The sequence below is a fragment of the Peromyscus eremicus genome, chromosome 8b, assembly GCF_949786415.1.
Source record: "Peromyscus eremicus chromosome 8b, PerEre_H2_v1, whole genome shotgun sequence".
NCBI classification, from domain to species: Eukaryota; Metazoa; Chordata; class Mammalia; order Rodentia; family Cricetidae; genus Peromyscus; species Peromyscus eremicus.
In genome coordinates this window covers 49,591,747-49,618,473 of record NC_081424.1, presented here as the reverse complement: position 1 = coordinate 49,618,473, position 26,727 = coordinate 49,591,747, and the positions used below count along the sequence as shown (strand labels likewise).

The window sequence follows — 26,727 nt, the reverse complement described above, 5'->3', positions numbered from 1 at the left end:
ATTTGAACACACACATAAACACACTGTCTGTCTAAAAACAGTACACTTAAAGGGAGAGTCACTGGGGAAATCCTTGACAAAAACTGGCAAAATATTAACATTTTCCTACTCTAAAGTGTTTGTACAATTACTAATGCCTCTTGAGTGCCTTAAAAGAACTAAGAAACAGGAATAGACCCACCAAAAAATAATCAACAAAAACAGTAAAAAGTCTTCCATTACACAGGCACAGATGACAGGGACAAAGTGGGATGACAAGAAGGCTGGGAACTCAAAAGGTCACAGTTTGCATTTCTTCTGACTTTATTGTATCGTCTTCAATTTCATCTTTATGTTATGGCTTGAACGGGAATGTCCCCCACAGGCTTATGTGGCTGCACACTTGGTTCCCCGTTGGTGACGCTGCTTAGGGAGGCTTAAGAGGTACAGCCTTGCTGAAAGAAGTGTGTCACTGTGGGGTAGACTTTGGGAGTTTAAGATCTTGCCCGACTCCTAAATTTGCTCTCTCTGCTTCATGCTCATGGTTCAGGATGTGAACACTCATCATCGAGTTCCTGCAGCCATGACTGGTGTCTGCTGCCTGCTGCTACACATACTTACTATAGCAGACATGCATCGCTCTGAAATTGTAAGCCAAATCACCCTTCATTTTATAATTCACCTTGGTCATGATGTTTCGTCATAGCAACAAAAAAATAGCTACATTCATTTGTCCATTCTTTGCCAACAATATGGTATATAAGTCTAGATGGAAATCACTGAAAATGCCATGGTTGGGCTGCAGCTATGGCTCGGTGGCAAGTGCAGATGTCTAACATATGCAAATCTCTGGGTTCTATCCCCAGAACTTGTAAATACATATTCATAATCTAAGGTGATGAATATGACTCTAGAGTATCATACTAAAGTAATAATGAAGCACCCTTTTAAAACAACTTAATGCTAAAAAGTGCTCAGCATAGCCTTATCGTCACTAGTGAAAAGCCAGATGTATTTTGTGATACACTCGGATGTAACAAATTTCACTCTCCAGCCAAGGAAAACTGTCTACTGCTAGTTTCTTTTTGATGTTTCTAAGAGTAAGCGGAAAGAAAAAGAAAAAAAATACCACTATCATTTTTATTACTTTTGAAAGTATCCCAAGCTATAAAAAAGGATAAAAAGTAAAATGCAAACTGTTAAACGCAGTTGCAGTTTCAAATAGATATCATTCACTATCTATAAAGATAAGGTTAAAATTAATTTTTCTTGGCTGTATTTTTTCTTACTAAATTATGCTATCTTATGTATTAATTAAAAATTATGAACCTCCAACAAACAGTAGCCAAGCTTGCTAATCTCTGTGTGTTATTTGTTGTGTTTTAAGAACTTAGTATATACTCTGAGACATTAGTGAGGATTATTTGGTAAGAAACAACTCTGTTATGTAAGTGTTAATAACTCCATTTTAAGCAAAGAAGAAACCTCAGCTTAACTGGCATGCTCACTCAGCTGGTGAGTGCCAGAAACAATACGTGGAAGGTAGAAAGTCTCCTGGTGACTCATGAATTTGGGAGCTTGTCAAGGAATTTTCAAAGATTCATTGGAAGGACAAAAAAATCAAAATATTAATGGAAAAGGATAAAAATATTTAATCTGACTACTTCCACCTTTTGTGTTTCCATTTATAATTGTTGAAATGCACCAATTGTCAAAAGTAAGTTTTTTTAAAAAAGCGTATAGCTATCCTTCCGTTGCATTCAGACAAATGTGTCCATGCATTTCCACTATGTTTATAATTATCTCTAGTGTTTAAATAATGTTTCATTGTGTTGATTCAGCTGTCATTATCCTCTGTTATTTTTATTGAGCTAGGGTCTTAAAATGGTGAACCTTAGACAAAAACATGTACTGTACTGTCTCAAAAATTTAGATATTTCTAGGAGAAATCAGTGGAGATATTTTTCTTTCAAGAAAACTTGTTCTTTAATGCTTCAATATTCTAAATGACACAGAAGTAGTATTTCTCTGCCAAATTCCTTTTATAGGAAGTGGAAATAGAATATTCTTTTGTAAGCCGGGCGGTGGTGGCGCACGCCTTTAATCCCAGCACTCGGGAGGCAGAGCCAGGCGGATCTCTGTGAGTTCGAGGCCAGCCTGGTCTCCAAAGCGAGTTCCAGGAAAGGCGCAAAGCTACACAGAGAAACCTTGTCTCGAAAAACCAAAAAAAAAAAAAAAAAAAAGAATATTCTTTTGTAGACTAGCATAGAGTAGGTGCTAAACCACACTGTCTTAGTTTGAATCCCCGATCTGCCATTTACAGACACTGTTAAAGCTGAGAGAGTAAGAACATAGTTCAAATCTTTTTCTTAATACACAAATATCTACTAAATCTCAATTTATACACAAACGTTAAGCAATGCACTTTCTGTTTTGAAGTGGAATGAGAGTCTATTAAAAGACGTTTTAAACATGGATCTTAAGCACAGAGGCTAATAGAACAACAGGTATTTGAGGACAGAGTTAGACACACCCGGACATAGATGTCAGCTTCTCAAGGTAGAGTTGTACTTCGTCATCTTTACAACAACTGCAGGCAGGATTCGGGTGATTTTTGAAGTTATCATCCTTGTGGAGTTATTAAGCAATTTAAATGAGATCATTGGGTAGTTCTTGAGCTATAGCTGAGTACACAGGGATGTAGGAAGTTAGGATATCTTCACTGTCAACCATGGATAACAGTCTTTTTTTGTCAGATTCCCAGAAAATATCCAGGTGAGAAGTGAGGTCATATCCATTCAGGGTTCAAAGCTGGTTTCTTGCTATTTTAGCATTCTTCATTAAAAAATTTTTTTGAAGTAATTCTATCATTTCCCCCTTCTCTTTACACTTTCTAAGCTTTCCCAAGTCCCTTCCCTCCAAAAATCTCCCATGCCCTGCAATCCTTTCTCAAGCTGATGGCATCTTTTTCTTTGATTATTATTGTTGCACACACACACACACACACACACACACACACACACACACATACACAAAGATACAATGTGTGCTGAGTCCATTTAGTGTTGCTTCTGTGTATATGACTTTTAGGTATTAGATAACTAGTTGGAGGCTCATCCTTGAGAGGGACTAATTCTCTCTCTCTCTCTCTCTCTCTCTCTCTCTCTCTCTCTCTCTCTCTCTCTCTCTCTCTCTCTCTCTCTCCCTCTCCCTCAGCAGTCACTAGGTGCCTGTAGTTCTTTGCCTAGGGGTGGAACCCTGTGAGATTTCTTCCTTCTAAATTAGAATGTCTGTTAGTATTGCCATTGCCCGGGTCTTGTTTAGGCAGTCATATTGTTAGGAAGTATGGATGTAGCTTCTCTGCCATTTCTAGGAGACACAATCTCACAGCAGTTTTTCCTGTAATTCTTATATTTATGATCTAGCTGAGACTTTAGGAAACTTCTAGCCTCTCCGGAAAGAAAACTTTTAATTGGCTTAGAGCTAATAGTCTCATTTGATATGGTATCTCATTCATTTACAGAGAACTACATCTAGTGAGCAATTTGTCTTAGCGTGTCCTGGGAAATTGCATTGCTCAAAGCCAGACAGTCTGTGGATGATTTATTCTACTCTCTTTTGCCATGTTCAAGATGGCTGTTGGTTATGCCTGCTTTAAAAATACTCACATAAAACTTACTAACATGTGACACGGTATATACCTGAGCTCTCTGGAATTTCATTTGAAAAACACTTTATATTATTTCCCATGAAGATCTGTGTCTCTCCTGTAACTACACCTTATGCTTACTTTCAAGTGTAATGAAGCAGAGTTGCTTCCCAACTAGTCTTACATCAACAAGTCAGCTTTCCTAAGAGGAGGTCAGATCTAGTGTGGCTAACAGATGCTTAGAGTGTTTGCTTTCATCTTTATGGTGACATCCAGAAAGTTCTTTGGTATGAGGAAACAGTGCAAACTCAAAGCTGATTTTTATACACACTTGGGAAAAGTTCCTTTTTTAAAAAAGATATCCAGGGAGGATGTGTAACCTCATCATGTCGCTTGACCTCTGTGAAGCAGGGTTTCTGAAGACTGAGAAAACACAACCATACTGACAAACACTAATGTACACACACCGAAGGATCCCCACACTGCTCTCAGCTAACTTCCCTTAGGTTGTTGAGTCTGCTGAAGGATTCTGGAAATCTCTTTTATGACCACTGGTGTGCTGCAGACCTCAATGCAAAGGTACTGCTTGCCTCGATATGATTCTTTTCAAGTACTCTTCATGATGATCACTACTGCCACAACTCCCCCCACCTCCTGCTGAGGATTCTCTGAGGAAATTCCTTAGCATTCTGTTATTACAGCATAGAGGGTCTCTTTATGATAAACTTCAGTTACTGAGAACTCACTGCTCTCTTAAATGAAAGTTTTGGCTTTGCCTCATGACAGCTGGGACGTATCTGTTCTCTCTCTCTCTCTAGAATACCAAGAGCTATTTTGTGATCAGTGGTTGGTAAGCTTTAGGGTGGAAGACACTTTTGTGAGAACTATCTGATTGATTACTCTATTTATTTTCTCCTGACACTAACTTTGCATCTTTTTCTTATTTGTGGTACCATGTGTGGAAGCATTTTATACATATAGTTCAGCAATGCAAAGAGGAAGGGAATCAGAGACAGAATGAAGAAATAAAAAGACAACAGCTATTATATTCCATTGATTTAATTTCTTTCAATGTAAACAATTAAGTGGATAAGACTTTTAAGGTTTCATAAGATTAAAAAATCTGGAAATGAACAGAAAAAATGATAACTATTATTTTGTCAGTTTATTTAAGTCCTTGATGGCTGCAACATACAGATTGCCAAAATATGTGTATGTGTGTGTGTGTGTGTGTGTGTGTGTGTGTGTGTGTGTGTACAAGCATACACACTCAGAATTGAACCTAGGACCTTGAACATAGCTGCTCTAACACTGAACTATAGTCCTCAGCCTACTGTTTGCCTTGGAGCGTGTGAGGCAAAAACTCCCAAGTATGTATTGATGGAATCTAAGTCATTATATAATGCAGCTATCTACAGATTGTATATTATGGCAACAACCACCCTATAGTCTCAGTACAGACAACTATCAACAGATAAAAGGACATCATGTAGCAGGCAGGCAGATGCACACACACACACACACACACACACACACACACACACACACACCACTATGGTTTTATTCAGCCTTAAAGAAGAATGATGTTGTGTCACTTGTAGGGAAATGAGTAGAACTGGAGGTCAAGTTATGGGAAATAATCCAGATGCAGAAAAATAAGAACCACATTGTTTCTTTCATATGTAAAATATATAAAGCATTCATATGTGTCTATGCATATATGTGTGTATGTATGTGACACATGTGTACATACTAATGACATGAATGTATAATAGGCAATATTTCAGAAGAGGAAGAGACCAGCAGAAGGGAGAAGAGGGAGATTAGAGAGGTAGTGGGAAATGAATGTGAGTCAAGTACAATGATAGACATGTATGAAGATGTAATAAAGAAACCTATACTTTTATATAACGGATAAATGCTAATAATAAAACATACTACTCTTTGGCTCTATTTAGTCATTTTATTTGCCACTGAACACCAGAATGCATGGGTCTGGCAAAATGGTAATCTACATGAAGTATGAGCTCAGTCTACTCACTTGCAAGAATTCATTTTAAATTGCCTCTCATTAACAGAGAGAATCTTCCATGAAAATGCCAGTTTCTGTTAACTTCTACCAGTACACATTGTTTCTTTCTGAGATGGGTTCTGACTGTGTAGACCAGGCTGGCCTGAATCTTGCCGTCTTTCCTGCCTATGCCTCCTATGTTCTGGAGTTGCAGGTGTGGGTGTGTACCATCGAATTGGGTCCACAGATTTCGTAACACAATGCAAGCTCAATCAGCAAGGAATTCATCTATTTATAGTATTTACAGCTTTAAAACAGAAGCTTCTTGTCAAGTTCTTTCAACACGGTTAAGCTTCTACCATTAGTGTTTCATGCTATTACTCTGTTTGCCCTTGAATTATGGACTCCACTACAGTAGTTTATAATCTCCCTGGTATGTTTTGCCCTGGTGTTCAACACAGCCTTGCTCTTTCATGTGCCACAGAGATATCAGAGATAAAATTTCCTTTTTAAATTTTCTTTCAGCAGCGTTCCCTCATGGCATCACTTAATTTTATAAAGCATCCGTAGATCAGGGCTCTGGCATATGTTGCTTTATTTTTAAAAACAAATTTCCAGTAAATGCAGTTTTCAGTTTACACTTACGAAGTCAAAATGTCAAGATGACTCAAAAACAATACAGTACATTGCAAGTGAACTTTACAGATTTGATTTGGCAAAGATAGCACAGATTCAATGAGACGGTGTGTCTACAATCTGCCCGAGTGAGTAATCGGTAGTCACTCAGGAAGATAACGTCAAAGGCCAGAGTCACAGCACTTATGTTAATACCTTGGGGTGGAATTAACCCAATAGAATGAAAACATTTTCTCAAAAGCATGTCAAAGCTTGTGGGAAATTAGCCCCAGAGTGTCTTGGGTAAAGAAAATTTGTGCACGAAGCGGTTGTTGAGAAAGCATACATGGAGAAAAGGTAAAGAACAAAGAAGCCACCACATATGGGTCCCCTCTTCCTTTCTACCCAAGAACATTAGTGACATTTCCCCCTCTCTGGGTAGGAAGTGGAGTATCTAAACACATATACACACAAAAGTGAATTTGTTTCAAGCAATGAATTTGTCCTCATTTGCATCACATATGAACATTTTTTTCCACTTCAAAAATCACTTTGGGGAGACTTTGGACAATAAATTCTGTTCTTTGTACTGAAGAGACGGATCTAAGGAGGATGGAGATTTAGTCGGAAGTGTTGAATGTCTAAAAATCTTTGAAATGGTGTAATCCAGATTTGGGAACCTGGCTACCAGGTGGTGTCCTTTAAAACATCTGCAGATATCTCACAATCCCATCTCACTAGAGAACCCCGGTTGAGGTGTAGGCCCTTAAAAACTATCAAAGGGTTGTCCACACATGTTGTTTTATGTCAGGAGAGAAGCAAAGCCAGAAGTCCCCACACCGTTCTAGTGAAGGCCTGGTAGAGTCTGTTTCTAATCTTTGGGGACACACTTGCACTTTGTCCCAGCAGATTATCAGAATAAGACTGTCTGGAGACCAAGCCACTAATAAGCAGGAGCATTTGGAATGACGGACTGAGCTCTGGAAAATGTCTCACCCATAATGAACAGTGGGGACACTTGGGACAATGTGTCTACTCGGTCAGTCATCTGGAAAGGGACCTAAGTTCTTGCAATGATTCAAGAAGCAAAGAAAAATGATGGAATCTTTATAAGAACAATGAGTTTTATGACATTTTAATTTGCCCATTTCCGGTCCTTCTTATCAGCTCCATGACAGCTTTGGAAATCATCAGATTTGACATCACAGTGTCTGTTAAAACCAGCTGCCTACCAGCCAGCAGAGAAGTCAAAATGAGCTTAAGTAAGTGAGAGAGACCTGTGCTCCATAAATAGTCAGTGTCTGACTGGACCTGTGAAAACCCCATTCCCAGGGCTCATCCTTCCCCAATCCCATTCAGAGTTCACTAAGTTTGAGGGTCCCTTCTACCAAAATGATTGTTGAAAATAACCAACAATAGTTGTTTACTTTTATAGCTGCCCAATGCAAACATCAGTTTGAATAGGATGACCAAGCCAGTCATGAAGAAAATATGGTAAGGAAGTGTCGACAGTGTGCTTTGACATATTCTTGGGTATCTCTAAACCCACACAGAAGTGAAGGTTTTGTGTGTGGCCAGGGAGGAGCTGAGTAGGCCCACACCTTACTTCTCTCTAACCTTGAGGTAATACAATAGCATATATCTGTATCTCGCCTGGGGTCTGGGTAGATGCTAGGATTCCTTGGCTTATGTCTACTCCAGTCTCTGAGGCCAGAATTTTCAATGTCTCTGTGTTTAGGCCTCACATGACCTACGTATCAGTGGTAAATGGTAAGGACACTTCCTATAGTGTTTAGGGACCATAGAGATCTAAGAGTCTTTCCATTTCAAAAGTCTTTATCTACTGGGTGTTACGGTTCATGGTTTTAAAACTAGAACTTGAAAGGCTGAGGCAGAAGGATTTATGTGAGTTCAAGGGCCCAGTCTACATAGGAGTTCCAGGGCAGCTAAAGTCACATAGTAAGACATTGCCTAAAAAATAAATAAACAAAACAAAACAAAAACCCCAATCCTTCATTGACTAGGTTAGTAATTTAATGATAATTGAACTGCATTAGTACATTGTTCATCACAGCTTCTAAAAGCATTTCCCCAAATAACACTACATTAATAGGTTTCAGATATAAAGGCCTGATATTGCGAAGATGATTATTCTGCTTGCTACCCATCCATTCAAAATTTCTATGTGAATGTTTGTTGAAATTTCATTTAAAACTCTGTGTGTGTGTGTGTGTGTGTGTGTGTGTGTGTGTGTGTGTGTATGTGTGTGTATAGAACCTAGGGTCTCACACATGCTAGGTGGGCTCTCTACTGTTGGGCTATTTCCTCAATCCCTTTACATATTCCTTTACTTTCAACTTTGCTTAGCCATTTCAAATTAAGTAAGATTCAGGATATTGGCTTATGGGCTGGTAAGTCCCGATAGAACAGAAGTCCATCATTTGGTGTGGCTGCATATATTTCATCAGATTTAAGCTTTTTTTTTCTTGAAACAGAGTTTCTCTATGTAGCCTTGGCTGTCCTGGAACTAACTCTGTTATAGTTCAAGACCAGGCTGGCCTTGAACTCACAGAGATCCACCTGCCTCTGCCTCCCAAGAAGTGCTGGGATTAAAGGTGTGCACCACCACCATCTGGCTCAGATTTGATTTTTATAAGGAATGAGTACAACTGACTTAATTTTGTGTCTGGTGTCTTCTATTTTCACTTTTTATTTCTGTTATTGTTTTCTGTTTTCTACCATTTATGACATGACCCATAATTTATCTGTTTTCAAGTTTATTTTCCCAAAAGTAGGTCACTTGCTAGCATAATTTTTTTAATATGCTTCTTATGTACGTATTTCTCAGTTTACAAGCTTTAGAAATGAAGCAACACATAAAACCTCTGTGTTTTTAGCGGTTTGACAGGTTTTCATAATCCAACCTAGCATTATTTATATAGACCTGGGAATTTGATAGAAACTTGTTGCTGTGCCTAATGGATAATTGAATTACCCCTGCCATAGGAAGGAGGGAGATGTTGTCAGACTTCATGATGTACAGGGATAAAGAATTTCAACATGACTGACACTTCATTGATTTTTTTTTCTTCTCTTTTGTGGGTTAGCGTAATTATTTTTTCTAGTTATTACAGAAGAAATGGGCTTTTAAATATAATTTCTTAAGGTTTCAGTCGTTTGTAAGACACTACTTCTCCTACCTCCAGGTTCCCAAACATGCTGTGGAAACCACCACTGCTACTACCTGTCCAAGAGCCTTCGTAACCAAAGCAGTGAGATGCATTTGGTGTGGAGATTGTTCCTGCCACAAATGGGCAGATGGTCAGTGGTGGGAACTCAGATTTGAGAAGTGGCAGGAGGAAGCAAAGCCATGTTCTGTGTTCTCCACACAACCATTCTCCTCCATTGTCCAAGAAAGTCATTCTGGAAGCTTCTGGCTTTATCTTGTCCACTAGCATGTGACCAAAATTCTCTCTTGCATTATGTGAAGCAAAGGAAGAGATGATGTAACAGGCTGAGGGAAGCAGAGGGAGAAGGGGGGGAGCAGAGGGAAACGTACAAATGAGGTTGACAGTTGAATCTGTGGCAAATTTTTGGTAACAGTATTAAACAGTTAAATTTTTAGAAGTATTTGTTCCAAACATCATGGTAAATCAATTGCAGCTTTGCACAGTGTGTGTGAGTCCATGTAGAGTTCATATGGGCCCTTTCTCTTAATTTTCTTGATTTAAAACGATGTGAGGTGTTCTCAACAATGGCATACTTTGTCTCCAAGCTGTCTATTATCAATCATCAAAATTCTAATGTGTCTTATTTTTTTGTGGATTCATTTATGGAAAGGGAGGAAGAGAGAGAAAGAAAAGAGAGAGAGAGAGAGAGAGAGAGAGAGAGAGAGAGAGAGAGAGAGAGAGAGAGAGAGAGAATATCAGAGTCCCATGTGTTCCAGGCTGACTTAAAACTTCCTGTGTACCAGAAGCGGTCTTAGAACTTCTGATCCTCCTGCCTCCATTTCCCTAGTGTTAAAAGTGCCGCTGTTTGCTTTCATGGTACTGACTGGACCCCAGGCCTTAAAGTGTATCAGGAAAATGCTGTACTCACTGAGCTACGCTTCCTATCCTTGCTGTGGATTTTAGTAGGAGGGCTTTTCTTTGTTGTTTCGGGTTGTTTGTCTTTATTTCAGGGTCATCCACATTATGGGGGGGAGTTGTTTTTATGCTTTTCTATTTAGGATATATTTTGCTGAATTCTGTTGAATTTTCTACCTTTTCTCTCACACTTTCCCACTGATCTTCTGAGCTATTTCTGCAAACAGCATTAGCTCTCCGTTCTGCACTTCATCAAGACTGTCTCTCACTTTGTTCTTCGTCTTTGAAGGAACATCTGGCGGTGGCCACCGTGGATTGCATGGACGCCTCCACTGTTTGCCTTCTGTTCATTAAGAGTGGACAACTGCAGCACCTCCTGTGCTCACTGTAGTCAGGAAATCAATTTAGGCTTCAGCCCGCCCACTGCCAGTCTTAGCTAAGCACAGGCCTCCTTGAATAGCTTGTGTTTTCAATGAAGACTCTAGAATCATGATGTCCCTAGCATTCTGGGAATCCCAGTGCTCATAACTCTGTTTCTAAGGTTATTTTCAGTCATTGTAGAGGACAAGGTACAGGACCAGGTCATTTGTCTGTAGTGACCCACCCTAACCCTGCAGTCGGGGGTCTTCCTGGTCACACCTTTTAGAGCATCATTAGTTGTTTCCTCAATGTACCTTAAAACAGCCTGTATAGGTGAGAGCTTCCCATGGCTGCCTTCTATTCACTTGCCCAAATAAGACATATTCAACCGATCCCTGTCTCGTAAATAGTTTTGACTGTGGCATCCACTTTAAAAGTACCATCTATAATATTAAAAGCTCTTTAGTAAACAGTGTCTATACTGAAAGACTCAGAGATGGCATTCCTTTTATTACAGCTAAGCAGAGGTGCCCTGCTTTTCAAATCAAATCAGACAAATGGAGTATGTTTCCCTACATTATCTCAATTCAGGAACACACCTAAGGTATATGGATCCCTGGAAAAATGCTATGTGTATAGCACCACCTTGTATGGAAAACTGTTCTACAAAATTCATGGAAGCGTGTTAGTGATTGTTCTACGAGTTTTTAAACAGGAAGAGAAGAAATGTGCCTGTAGTTGCTCATCACTCTGTCAGTACCCATGAGAAGTCTGAATGGAGAAATGCTAAATCACATGCCAGCTGCATTCTGTTCTATGGGTCCCTTGCCACGGAATTCCACAAAGGAAATGAATCCGTTTCTGCAGATGTGTTCTGATTTCCTTTTGGAACTGGGATTCTGCCACAGTGATGGATTTATAAAAGTCACATTGTTCCCAGGGCACCTAGTTATCCTTGCTTAGAAGATAAAGGATCACAGTACACGTGAAAGGAGAGACTCGGGGGCTGGGATCCTCACAGGTGTCCTGTCCTGAAAGCATTGTCAGCCCTGGACAGCACCGCCCGACTCTTTTTTTTTTTTTTTCATTTTTCTTTATTAAGAAATTTTCTACTCATTCCACATACTATCCACAGATCCCCCCTCCTCCCTAATCCCACTCCCAGCCCTCTTTCCCAAGCCACCCCACATCCCCACATCCCCCAAATCAAGTTCTCCCACAGGGAGTCAGCAGAGCCCAGTACACTGAGCCTAGGCAGGTCCAAGCCCCTTCCCGCTGCACCAAGGCTGTCCAAGGTGTCACACCACAGGCACCAGATTCCAGAAGCCTGCCCATAGACCAGGGACAGATCCTGATCCCCCTGCCTGGGTGCCCCCCAAACAGTTCAAGCCAAACAACCATCTTCCGTATCCAGAGGGCCTAGCCCAGTCCCATGGGGGTCCACAGCCACCAGTCCACAGTTCATGCCACCCCGACTCTTGAGTGAGGTTAGAAACATTTAAAGAGAATGTTCCCAGGAGAGGGCTGTGTCTGCCACAGGAGTCTAATTGTCTGACTCAGGGAGGAGCTGTCCCAGGGCACACCCGAGAATGTACTTCTCATCTTCTGTCATTTTAACAAGCTGGGGAGTCAATTGTTTTCAAGGTAAAGAGTCATAAAATGGTACATGTCACCTTCAGGAATAGGGGTTTGTTGGAAGGACACTATAGTCCCTTCACTCCATGCCTCTGCCTCTGCAGTATCTTTTCCCCCTCCATGTCACCCACGGTGGCAATTCTCCTGCTCCCTCCCTCCTAATCATTTCTTGCCTCAAAGGACAACTTGGTAAATTTGGTTAGTTGCTTACCAAGTTATAGAATGTTCTGGTTCAGTCATGCATGGCTATTATATCAGGATTGGTCTGGCTAAAAATAAACTGGAGCTTCTCTTAAACAGAAAATTGTGTGCCTGATAGGCATGTTGAGGTCAACATAGGGATCTTATTCTACTTTAATTTCGAGACAGGGTCTCCTATAGCTTAGCCTGGTCTAACACTTGCTATATAGCTGTTAATGATCTTGAACCTCTGGTCCTCCACCTCTACTTCCCAAGTACTAGGATACATACAACACACAGCTATTCAAGACTCTTGGTACATTTCATCAGAGTCTTCTCAAAGGGCAGCCCCCATGTACCTGGTCACCAGAAGCATTGGAGGGGCCCTCTTTTCTACATACATTTGCTAAAAGTGATGTGATATGTTGTTCTCTTTTAAATAAATAATGTAGCAGACAAAAAGTGGCTAGAATAGTTTAAATGCACATAGGCACCTTCTCAAGAAAAACATTAACTTCCATAGTAAATACTTGTTACTATTTTTTTAAATTATCCATTACCTGGCCTCTGCCAGATGTTTTTGTGGGGAAAGGAACTTGGTGCACTCATTTACAAACAGTGACCTAGCAGATGTTTTTATTCAATAACAGGTATTGTGCCTTTAAAGTTTAGGTCTTGTTGTATAATCCAGGCTAGACTCAATGTCATGGTGCAATCTCCTTCCTCAGCTTTCTGAGTTCTGGAATTGCAGGCATGTGCCATCATACCAAGGTCAATTAATAATTCTTAAGCTCCACATTATTTTTTCATCATATCTTTTTAAGGAAAGCATGGTAGTGCAAGGCTTTAATCCTAGCACACAGGAGGCAGAAGCAAGCAGATCCCTGTGAGTTACTGGCTAGCTTGTTCTACATAGCAAGTTCCCAGGTCAGCCAATGCTAATAGTGAGACTCTGTCTCAAAAATTAGTTTTTTTTTCTGTTTTACATTTATTTACAAATAATAATTTACAAATGTTTTACATTTATTTATTACAAATGCCTTACTTCTTGGTAGGAGGTGTTTTTTACTAGTCAAGAAATAAACTGTGAATTGAAATTGATATCAGTTTTATTTCATAATTGACAAAACATTTCAAATAAAACAATTACAACTAAAAGCACTTCCAGCTTTGGTTTTAGCTTCACATTCATTTCATACAATGCACAATATTTATAAAATACTCCTCTTGGTCATTTTATAACAGGGGCTAAATTAGCAAGAGTTCTGCCGAAGAGCTAAATGAAGCCGAGGACTTCTGCTCTCGTTTCCTTCCCTTGGGAGGTAGGAACAGTTTTCATTCCCAGTATGAATGACTGATAAAAAGCATGCCTTCTTTGCTCCTCATGTTAAACACTGAGGATGACATCCAACCTAAAATTAGCCTTGTTACTAAGCTGATGCTCTTGCAAAATCTTACCGAGGCTATGTTACAGCTTCTACATTTCCTTAGTAAAAAAAAAAGTCAGCTGCCAATGCATCTTAGCTTCTTGATTTGCTTAATTTTTTTTCCTTCCTTCTTCTCTTGTATACTTAATGACAAGGTATTTTGGTAGGTTTTTTGAAGAATAATTTCTCTTGGGGAACAATGGATAGTACAAATTATATGAAACTAATAAAGATAGTCTATAGGGGTTCTTTTATGCAAGTAGTTATATTCTTGAGCTATGATCAGACATTATTAGCTGGGACCAGTGGGTATTGCCGCAAACCCCAACCTACAGAAGATTAAACAACAACACAAGCTAAATATCTGATGTATCAGGTTCTGAATAACCCCCCAGTGAGCTCCTGTCCTTGGAGCAAAAGGACCACTGAAAGTCTCTGGTGCCCACATTAAAGATGCCTCCATCTGTTGATGTGGACTCCTTGGGTGACCATCCGAAACAGTGACCACTTAGCCTGCATTAGTCACCTTAAAAAGACTTGAGAGAAGGGGAAGATGGAATTCACAGAGCATCACCTGGGGGATGGTACCCGGGGGCTGAGGTGACCGGGAGGAATTGCTTTCTGGAGAGGCACCATGTTTCCACTGTGGACTATTTCTCTGTAGAATAATCCTTATTTGACCGCAGAATTAACAGGGAAATTCTCCCTAGAGCAGTGGTTTTCAACCTTCCTAATGCTGTGACCCTTTAATACAGTTCCTCATATGTGGTGGCCCCCAACCATAAAATTATTTTTGTTGCTACTTCATAAATTGTAATTTTTGCTACTGTTATGAATTATAATGTAAATATCTGTATTTTTGGATAGTCTTAGGCAACAACTTGAAAGGGCTATTCAGCTCCTAAGGGGTCATCACCTACAGGTTGAAAAACACTGCCCTAGATAAAATGCTTTCCTAGCCATTAGATCCAAATCCAATAAAGAAAATATAACTTGATGTTAAATAAAAATTTGCTCTTAGGACAAATGGAGAAGCTGTTGCTTTGGTAATAACTACAACAGTCATGTTAAATCCTCTTGTTACTAAAGTCAAGGGTTTTACTTCAATGATAAGGGTAACTATACCAGGAAGAACTTCAAAATGAGTTTATCTGGCTGGGGAAAAAAAATGTAAGTGTCAAAACTGAACCTTCTTAAGACACCAATGGAGCTTAGCTTTTTTGCTTAATTCTCATACATAACTGAGTAGAGTCACGGGATTTTACAACATTCACTCTTCCATCATCTTGTACACACACATCATTAAAGATCCAAGATTCTAGGATGCTACTGACTCACTCGTCACCCAGAAAGTAACATTAAAATTCCTTGATGTTAGTGGCTTTTGTCTGTCAGCAGTCACATGGGAAAGTGGATGGGGATTGCAACCACAGGCAATAGACAGCTAAAGTCTTCTTCACCGAAGACACACAAATACTCATGATTTGTATGTTAGAATCTTTAATCGTTATCTTTAATTCAATGCCTCACACTGAATTCAAAATACATAAATATAGAACTTTTTGAGAAAATAATATTCTTGTGAGACGTAAGTGAGAAAACCATGTTCAAAAGCAGCTGTGCCTTACTCGGTAATGCTCAGCTTTCATGAGCCTATCAATTTGGAAAATCAATCCTTAGTGCCATAACCCCAAAATTCTGTTTACCCTATATATCATTTCCTTTCTAGATGAGACAAAAATTAAAAAAAAAAAAGAATTAAAAACAACGAAAGCCCAGACTCAGGAATCGGGAAATGCCTTGATGATGGACTCATAGGCAGGTGGCGGCGGTGTGGAAAGGCCCATCCGCAAGCTGTTGCTGGACCAGCGGAAGTCAGGCCGGCTCAGATTGTGGCCGGTGCTGATGGCAGATGGGGTGGTGGAGGCAGGCAGGGTCATCAGCTGACTCTCCGTTTCCACCGGAAGTGGTGGGCATTGCAGGAAGGGATGGAAAGTTGAAGCCCTGAAGCTTGATTTCCTGGGGAAGGAATTTGCCAGCTCCATGGAAGCTTGTCTCTGGAAGGTGAGACTGGCCAGGCTGAGGTTGCTTCGACGCTCACAGCCACTGTGGCGGTAGAATCCAGTTCTGTTGAGGCCCTGGTTGTAGGACCTGGGTCGCCTGGTGGGACTCCACTGTGAGATGGGAGCGCTAGCTCTTCTTCTTCGAGACAGGAAAACGAACAGCGCCCAGAGAAATCCTCCGATTGCGAGCCCAATCGCCACAGAGACAGTGAAGGACATTATAAGGTCCTCTAAAACAAAGAATAGTCAATAAACCAACAGCTCTAATTTCAAAGACAATTCATTTAAAAACACAGGGCAGAGTATGAACTGTAATTCACGGAATGAGTTCTGAATTTTAACATACTTGGAATTAGGGAAATAGAGAATGATCAGGACTCCCCTTATTCAAACAGAAAGCTATAAAAAGCATTGGCTCATGTTCCTGTATCATCTTTAGAAATGAATGTCTCGTTGAAGCTCAACTTTAACTTACCAGTTTTTCTTACAGAACTGCAAATGTCCACAGCTCATTTCCTTTTGAATTATGGTTGGAGCTAACGTGCCCTTTGGGAAAGAAGGGCATCACAGCGTTCAGCATGCCTTCCTCTCTGTCTGCTTTGCTCCGTCACACTGATTTCTCCCACCTGCAGTCTTGATGGCAACTCACTTCCTGCGCTCTGTCATAGGTAGAGTCATAACCATCTGGAGGACTGACTGATTTATGTTGTATTTCCTTAACACCCAGACTCTCAGAGCCCTGACTCCACAATGACATGACTCACGTGGTTCCAGCTCCTACTTTTCTTATGTCTGTGTTGTGATAATAAAACCCCATCTCCTGAATCTCCACACACTTTCCTCTGCACTCCAGTGTCCTCCAGTTTCACTGAGCTTGAATTTCCTCTGATTTCCTCTGCAGGCAAGTACATATATGTGCATATCTTCCTCTTCTCTCAATAGAGGTGCTACCTGGCTGCCCCTTAGCAAATAGAAATTGAAAGCATATTCTTAATGAATTTACTGGAGTGGCTGAGCCCTACTCTACATGGAAACCCTCTAGATATTTGACGCTCCTTCCAGCTTAGTACTCAGAACGTTTCTCATTGTGCATTCCATGTGCCAACCCCAAACTGCTGTTTGCTTTCTGTCTCAAAGCCTGTGATTCTTTCCAATCCTCTAAGCTTTCACATATAATTTTCCTTATATAGGGACATAAATTTCTTCATCTGGGGAACTCATTTTTATAGAACTATTCCAAGTACTGTCTTTTTTGTACAAAAAAAAAAATGAGTTAGCCATTAAGTAGAAAGGTAAGGTGTATATTAAATTGCTTATACAAGGATTCTGTAGGCAAAGAGCTATAGACAGGAAACATGTTTATGAAGGTATTAGTACTGGGGCCACGGGCACAGAATCTTTGTTTGTAATCCCACTAGCAGATAGAACCTATTCCCTACTCTAAGGGCATCAGTGGGACTCACTTGACCAATGGGAAGCAATGGAATTGAGGTCTTGTAAGTTCTGGTCTAAAGTTCAAGAGACTTTCCACTTCCACCCTGGTTGGTTTGGGGATTTCTCCATGGCAGACACAGGAATAAAGCCAAGCAAGCGTGGTAGCCAATGAAAGATACAGGACTATTTGAGTACTATCCCTATGGCTCTGACTGGGAGCCTGCTATCCTGGACATGACAATAGAATGATTTGCTCTAGGTCATTCAGATGCTGGCAAACCCCATCTGACTACAGGGCAAACCAAAGACCAGCAGAAAAATCCATCTTGTTGGCCCCATGCTGAATTGTCAACCCCAAACCATGAGCTAACTACCTGATTATTATTTTTACAAATCTCTGTTTTGAAGTGGTTATTGATTAGCAAATGCTCATTGATTACAAGGTTACACAATTGCAGATCCAGCACTATTGAATAAATATTGATGAGTTTGTTTAATCTCACTGATGTCATTTTTTTTAAAGGTGGGGGAAAAGCTAGGTTTTAAAACTGCCAAGCCTTTCTCCAGCTTATTGATGTACCATGTAGAAACTCTAGATTGCAGAAATAAAACAAATAAATGCTAATACATATATAAGTACAGTCACCACTACCTAACTGTAGGATTTATGTTATAGTGCCCCTCTACCTCTTATCGCCACAGGGATGTCCTGTGGCAAAGCTGTCTTTGTTGTTATTGCAAATATCTTCACATATAATCACATGAAAACTTTCCAAAACACTTTACATTAACCATAAACTAAGTTCTTTATGAGATGGCTTTTGAAGTCTAAGACAATTTAGGACAAAGTTACTGAATCCAGTACTGATGTTTTGATATCTTCCTCACAAAAATAAGGAGTTATAGCATTGAAGTTCCATCTTCTTAGAGATTTCATAGAATCAGATATTATTTTAAAAATCAAATAAACGTAATTGAACCTAAAAATTTGTCTTACTTTGTATGATTCAAACTTAACTTTATCAATGTCCCCAAATCTAAAATTCTGATTATAAAGAGGTTTCAGAAATTGTGCTCCTAACTACCACCGCTACTGTGCCTTCCAACTCGAAGGTCTTAAAGTTGACCACGGTACTCAGAAAACATAATCACAACCTCAATGCTGTGAACATTTAGTAGAGGTCACCATCTAGTGGGCCACTGTTGAATTGTTACAACATCACAACATGGTTTTCATAAGTGGTCATAAAATGGAATGCTGGTTAATACATTCAAAGCTCTACAGTTGCAGGACTCACCCCATCCCCAAATAGACCGCCCTATCTCTACTTCCTAAAGTGTAGATGAGGATGGCTTCATCAATAGGAAGGTTGTGATGAAAGGACTTTTGGGGGATTAGACTTTAGTGTACAGAAATGTGAATGGTTAAAATTAGCTGGCTATGCAAAGAATAAGTAGTTTCTGCATTTGTCACATCATCTGGGAAATTCTGAGATGGGCTTCATGCTTTATGCTTCTTGCCTTTGCAGCATCGTCCATGTGTGTCCAGCTGCCCTCTCTTTTCAATCATGTAATAGGTCCAGTCATATCACACATGCGTTCCAACGACTTCCCCTCCAGAGTAAAAGCCAGCTCCTAAAATTCTCCTATCTGAAAGGTGCTGCCCCGTGGTTGAGCTCACCACCTGATTCCGTTCTCTTGTTCTTTACCAAATATGCTTCTGATCAAGGGCTTGTGCCTAGTTCTAATCTGTTCTTTCAAAAATATGTTTGTAGATATCTACATGGTTATTTTTTCCATGTCTTTTGTTTTCTTCCTTTTTCCTTTAGGTATTACCTAACCTTCTTGTTGAGGCCTCCTCATTCCAAAATTGCATCCTGACCCATTTCTTACACTCAGTTTACCCTCCCTCCCCATTACAGGAAGTGGGTTCAATTCATATTCCTGGAAAAATAAGTAAATAAGATGTCTATGCATTACAAGCCCTCAGACTTGAAACGTGGGAAGCTGACTTCTGTCTGTAATGGTAAAAAGGAATGAATGAAAGCAATAATGTTAGCACTGACACCTTGAATAGGGTGGTGGACAAAAACACAGGCTTGGAAGATTCCTGTGTGGTTTTTATCCAGTGGTACTTGATCATAATTCCCAGGACATGGAATCAACCCAAGTGCCCATAGCCAGGTGAGTAAGTTGAGGAAATGGAGCCCGTGGAGTCCTGAGTGGCATAGTGGCAGTTTAGTGAGTGATGGGTCCCCTTCATGACAATGGTTTCAAAGGACTTTATCACTGAGCATGGTCAAAGACATCTTAGATTGTGTGTGTGTGTGTGTGTGTGTGTGTGTGTGTGTGTGTGTGTGCAGTGTGTAATGTCTGCGTGACAAAAATCCAAATAATGCAATTCTCAAAACTAACCCAATGTTATTTAGTAGCCTATGAATGTGTATGAGTAGTGTATAATAATAGAATATTATTACTGAACCTAAAAAGAACAGAAAGGAAATTCTGTACTTTAAAACAATATAGATGAATCTGAAAAGGCATCATAGAAACTGAAATAAGTGAGACACAGAATAGACGAGTCTTCACTGTAGAATTCTTCTAACGTTTTTGTCCAGTGAATATTTTCATAATAAAGTTGAGAAGACATGTCAACATAGTATAAATGACTTCTACCAGATACGTTTGAAAATATAATTTCAAGTGGCAAATTCTTGGAAAACACAAACTGGCATGACTACTAAATAATTCAGAAAAATCCTTGTGGTCCTCTGATGAGCTGGAGGGATAGCTCAGTGGTCACTGTTCTTGCAGAGGTCCTAAGTTTGGTTTCCAGCACCCACACATCCACACTAACTGGTGAGCTCACAATCACCTGTAACTCCAGCTTTGGGAGATCCAACACCTCTGGCCTCCAGGGTTACCTTTATTTATGTGGGCACCTACCTACCTACACAGACATACACATTCACACACACAAAAAAAAAATTTAAAATAAAATTTTAAATTAAAATGTGTTATTTTAAAACTTCCAGCTAAAAACACCATATGGAATGAATATGTAGTGAATATTTTAGATAATAAATAACTACCAACCCAATTTTATATACACTCTTTGAGATAGTTCAAAATTAATAAATACTTCTGACTTGTTTTACAAGGCTTGCATAGTGTTGATACTCAAATCTAACTTAATTTTCACAAACAAAGACAATTTTCATGATTTCAGTGCAGAAGTCTGGAGACCAGGGATGCACAAGGAAGTACACACAGACTTATGAGCTCTAGTTCAATGATAACCTTAGCTCCGTGGAGCCCAGGGAGAGACGCAATCTCTTAACTCTTCCTCAGAATCCAGATGCAGCTGTTTTAAGAACGTACATTTGTAAACACTTGTTCTTCAAAGTCTTTAAGTAATAGACATATGGAAATAATTACCAGGCTATTCATATGTAATAATGCATAATAGTTGAAGAATTTTTTTATACATATAACCGAAGAAATGAGCTGGAGAAATGGACAATGTTTGCTTTCTATTTTGAGAGAATGTTATGGAGACCCATGAATTGCCCATGCCTGCTCCACCACCATCCCAATACCCTGCGAACACCTTATCTCATATGCTTGCTATACCCCTAAAAGTCAATTTTTTTTTTTCTGCAGGCTAGGGCACATCATTTGCTGTAGGTTGAGGTATAACATTTTTTTTTTATAGGCTGAGGAACTTTAGATAAGGATCCCACCCCTTGACAGCCCTAGCTCCACCAACAAATCAGTTTGTAACCCTCAGCTACCTCAGAGCAGGGTAAGGCAAAATAACAAGGAGGCATGGAAGTGTGTGTTCTACTCCTAAACTGCCAAATGAATCACTAAACACGAAGACTGGAACATCATTTTGGAAGCCAGCACTGTTCGGCAATAACGAGGTGTTTTATAACTGAGACAGTGTTTGTGGTTTGTTTCTTTTTCTGTTCCAGCTTCAAAACACTAGAAGCCTAAAGAACTCAAAAATGTAAGTTTTTGCCATAAACAGTAGCAGGAAAGAGAAAGTATCATCTGCATGGTTTTTCATGAGCAGTGTAAAGAGAAGTTTTGGGGAGAGAAAGACAAGAGCTTTACAGTATATGAGCCATGAGGGCTCTAGGAATGAGGCCATTCCTCCATCCCTCCATCCTTTAGGGAATCCCAGTACCCACTGGTACCCACTCCTAGATTCCTGGCTAATATATGTAGAGAGGCTAAAAGGTCCCCATGAGAAGCACTGGGTGCCAGAAGAGCAGGATAAGAGTCAGCCTCCTGAATTCCAGCACCACAGGAGAATGTTAAAGTTGCTCTGGGCATTGAGACAGATGGGAGAGTAATAGAATGAGAGTCAGTAGACCGACCAGACAGTCTCACCAAAAAAGAAAAATTATGTTCTTAGTCAGAAGTGCACAGATCACAAGAACCTGGTTTTGCAATTAAGGACTCCAACAATGAAGACAGTGAGAGAAAAACATCCTCAGAGCAGATGAGGCACACTTGTCAGTAGATGTCAGCAGAGGACCTTGATCAAGTTCCCTCTTGTACCTGAAGTACTGGTCATCTTCAGCCCTTACAAGCTATCTCTAACCTTAGAGAGAAACCCAAAGAAGGCAGAGACGAGGAGCCATAGAGTCACCGCAGTGCAAGAAGTACCTCAAACTTGTACAACGCTATTGAGAATCTTAAAGACAGTTGCCTCCATTCTGATTTCCAGTTCTGTCCCCATAATTTCCATCCGAATGTTCTGATCTACCATTTGCTTCTTTGCACACACACCCTAGTGTTTTTACTTCACATATTTGCTGATAACAGTTCTTCTGAGTGCTCCCAAATGCTCAGACAACCTCTGACCCGTATGATCTTGATCTGTTGCCTAATAAGGTCATCTAAAGCTTCATAGTAAATGAATGGACTGAAGGAGGTTGAGTTACCACGTCAGAAATGAATGACCAGAATGTTATCCTTAGAATTATCTTTCTATTTGGAACTTCTTTAATTTCCTAGCAACAGGTAATATTCCATTTTTTCCCCCTAAAAATGATTCAGGGACCATTTTATATTTTAAGTTCTATACCATATTCTCATTCTCGGTCATTTTGTGTAATATCATGATAATATATGACAAAACAGAGGTTGTTGATACTATCTATTGATTTATTTATAGGCTCCTATTTGCATATGTAGGAACACCTAATCACCTCCCGGAATGCAATTCTTTTAAAAGAGAAATCATATTTTGGGGGAGTATCGATTAGATGAGTAAACGCAAGTCATATACCAATACGCTGTCTCAGCTTTTCACAGTGCTGGACAAATGGGTGGAAACAACAACAGCAACATAGTGAGAAGACAGCAGAAAGAACCAGAAGTGTGTGTGTGTGTGTGTGTGTGTGTGTGTGTGTGTGTGTGTGTGTGTATGTACTCCCAAGTATGATGAGAATGCCTGAGCTCTACAACATTGTCATCCCAATAGTCTCTGAGGGTCTCTGGATCCTGCTGCCTTTAGGGGATGGTTTACAGAGAAGGGACGTGTATTACGTAGAGCAGAGGCAGAATGCAAGGTGGAGTCATCTGTGTTATCAGTCTCAGGCCACTCTTGCTGGTGGCTAGCGTCAATGGCTGTAGCACTTGCACAACTTTTAGTAGGTTTGGCTGAGTGGTAGCTTTGAAAAAGTGCAAGCCTTCATTGTTTCTAACAACTGAATGTCATTACTTAATTTCTTTGCATTCCTTAAGAAACCAGAAAGTTGAATTTTGAGGTTTTTGTGCATCTCAATGCGTTAAGTTTGAGAAGTTTCTCTGGCTCCATGTGTAAGTTGTTATAGTCTATGACACTTTGTTTTTATTCTCTTAACTCAAAGGGTCACACTAAAGAGTCCTTTCGAATGCAGGTGCTGTATTCCACCACACTGTGCATTGTTTTCAAATTAATATTTTTTTAAAGTTTTATTTATTTATTTATTTATTTATTTATTTATTTATTTATTTATTTATTATGTATGCAGTGTTCTGTCTGCATGTACCTCTGCCCACCAGAAGAAGGCATCAGATCTCATTATAGATGGTTGTGAGCTACCATGTGGTTGCTGGGAATTGAACTCAGGACCTCTGGAAGAACAGCCAGTGCTCTTAACCTCTGAGCCATCTCTCCAGCCCCAAATTAATATTTTGAGAAGACCAGTGATCAAAATAGATATCAATTTAGACGCAAAACAGAAATGACAATAGAAAAAAACCTGACATCTATATGTCAGGAAATATTTACATTTCATACACTAAATTTATAATGACATTTTATACTTCATACTTTTACTCCAGAAATAATAATGTAGTTTTACCTCTTTCACCCAAAGCATCAAACATATTTTTGGTCCATCATTTTTGCTTTTGTTTAAAGGTATTTAGCAACACAACAGTCTCTTGGTTTTCCCCATCCTCAATTTATCTTCCACCATATCTATATACCAAGAGAAGGGAACATTAATGCCAGTCTTTGACACAGGAATCTTGAATTCCCTGTTAAGCACAGATTTCCTTATTAAGACATCTAAATGCCAGGATAAAGGAATGGACTACATATGAGCATCTTATTGATGTAAGATTTATTTTAATGAAAATCATCTGTGCTCTAACCAATGAACAATGAATTATTTTTCTTAGATAAATGTGGAGATGAACTTAAATAGTTTGAGAAGACAGAACTGGCTTTTCTGTGTTAATTTTTACACTTGGAATGACTTACTTTGGAATAATTTACAATTGTTTTGTGATGATGAATTTATTTAGATGCAGTCTAGCTGGTGTTCATCACAATATAAAATGAGGACAGTAAATGTCATTTTTCACAAATGTACCATTAGGCCATCCAGAATTCAAAGGTTTCTTGGCTCTTGATGTCTACCTAGGGTTTGTAGGAATAACTTATTTCTCACTAATTTTATTATGCAATTTTATTACTATATCATCGATAAATCTCTTAAAGCTTGAAGCAAGCACATTAATTAATACAAATAGTTAATTAGTTAATTCCCTTCATGTCAATACCCCAGATAAATAAGTCAGATTGTCAGGCCAGATTGGCATCACTACTCAGTATTTACCAAATAGTTTCCAAAGCCCTACCTACCTCCAATCGGAGCAGGAAGCTCGATACAGTTTTCTGAGATGATTAAAAACTTATCTTACATATAATAGGGTTATAGATTTCTCAATAAACTCCAGAACTCCTTTAACTGGATTGGACTTAAATTGTTCCCTTTACTTTTAAATTTCTCTGGACCACAGAGACATGTCAGTGTCACTGTACATTCTAGCCCCTGTATCCTAAATCTGGCCCAGAGAAGGTTGTGGATTTGACCTCCGCACCTTCCTGCTCTTAGTTAGCATCACTGAACACTAGATCTTGAGCTGAGGTCAACCTCCGCCAAAGCACGCTTTGGGATAGTTTCTCTTCCTTTTGTGACAGGCTTCCACTGTATTAGTCTAAGTTTCTAGATTCATAATTTCATTTTTAATTCTACAGTTATCTTTATCACCATATGCAAAATTCATTCAAGCATAGATTTGTTTAAATTTTGACTTTGAAAATTAAAAAAAATAACATGAACAAAAACACAGACTTCAAAACCCTCTGTAGAACACCTACCTTGGTTTTGTGAAATAAAACACATAATCCATCACTTTTGGGTGAATAAAATATAATTTTCCAACAAAACTTCATGTGTTATATTCTGTTTAACAAGGACTTCTACTTTATATTTATTTTTCTAAATTTTCACTTTAAAAAAACCTCATTATTCCTAATTAAGTTTTGTTAATACCAATCAAACTTTATATGTCTGACCCTCCTTTACTATTTTGTAGCTTATTCTGACAACATTTTTATGAGTATATTTCTTGAAATAAATCTATGAAAAATGTCACTGGACAGTTATGGCAAGCAAAGTGCCTCAGAGATTTCCAGTGTTGTAATAAGTTATACAGAGAATTTCCATGCATCTTAATTTATTAAATTAGAAGCAGTTAAAGAAAGGTAGCTTACCCCAAAAGTTTTCTGGCCATGGGCTCCCTAAACTCGTTGTGTTATTAGCCATAATGTCCACAAGAAAAAGAAGAAGCCAGTGTGTCCAAAACAAGCAGTTTGATTCTATGCCTTTGTGGTTCAGCAAGAGAAAAATAATTTTCACGCCGCCCCACATATACTTGTGTTTACATAGAAGGAAGCAAGTGTATCATGTTTCCTGCTTTTATACTCGAATTAGCAACTGTTTTTCTTATCTTGGAATTCCACATGGCTCCCAGACACAGAACTATTTCCCTCTCGTCATTTCCTACCCTGTTACTAAGTGCTCTCCTTTCAGCTCCATCCAGAGCTGATTGGGAACAAGAGGCTTTTTCTTGAGACCCCATCCTTCATTTACATGAGGAAGAAGAAAGCAAGGTTCTCGACACAACACTTAACATCATCCCTGTGTAATGCTGAGCAGTAGATGGCTTTCCCATGTTGAAAGCCCATATTCAATTCTTTTTTTTTTTTTTTTTTTTTAGCTAATATCCTTCATTTATTAAAATTCCTAGGTAATCTTTTCCTGTATCTGGTATATTGATCGTGAAAATGTATTCATTCCATTCATTCATGAATATTTAAATATTTGTGATTTTGTTACCCTTTTCATTGGGATGCAAATGGTGAGAAACGGAGATCATTTCTATGGGACCAGATAAGGGGAACAGGAATGCAAAACTTAATTACAGTAGTGCTTTCATGCCTGGCCAGGGTTGCAGTAATCCCATGGCTGGTGAAAATTATAGCCAATGTCCTTCCAACCTCATCATAAGGTCCTCTGCATCAGAAAACACTTGAAGTGGGAAAAAGAGGTGCTAAATGTCACTTAAACACACTAAAACACATCCCTAGATTGAAAACTTGTAGCACGCACTCACGCACCCTTGAGAACTCTTGCATGAACCCTGAGATGTTGGGATATGGTCAGCTGAAGCAAATGTCACCCTACTGAGGTCTGTGACACATTCCTGAGAAACCCGAGAAAAACTAAAGGGCAACATGACAACTCATTTTGCAGCCCCAATTCTCCAAAATTGGGGCTGTTTTCTGCTCATTTTTATCAATTTTCATAGATTTAACTACAAATTCACCAGATTAAAATATACACAACTGATGATCTCAAAGAGAATGAAATAACTATAGAAAATTTGAAAACACACTCAGCTTTATGAGTTTTTCAAGATATTTTTATATCTTTGT

General features: G+C 39.2%; 1 protein-coding gene across 1 annotated transcript; it reads right to left on the bottom strand.

Annotated features, from left to right (window-relative positions):
• Positions 1 to 15,415: 15,415 nt before the first annotated feature.
• Myct1 (MYC target 1) lies at positions 15,416 to 25,647 on the bottom strand. The gene is made up of 2 exons (XM_059272391.1): positions 25,504 to 25,647; positions 15,416 to 16,234 (listed from the first exon to the last, which is right to left on the bottom strand). Exons 1-2 carry the CDS (start codon positions 25,553 to 25,555, stop codon positions 15,723 to 15,725), a joined length of 564 nt encoding a protein of 187 aa, XP_059128374.1. The 5' UTR covers positions 25,556 to 25,647; the 3' UTR covers positions 15,416 to 15,722.
• Positions 25,648 to 26,727: the final 1,080 nt, after the last annotated feature.

Excerpts from the sequence above, each read along its gene's own strand:
- Myct1 (XM_059272391.1), bottom strand. The coding sequence starts at position 25,555 with ATGGCTAATAACACAACGAGTTTAGGGAGCCCATGGCCAGAAAACTTT. Across the intron at positions 16,235-25,503 it reads ATGGCCAGAAAACTTTTGGG|AGGACCTTATAATGTCCTTC; the intron begins GTAAGCTACCTT and ends TCTTTGTTTTAG.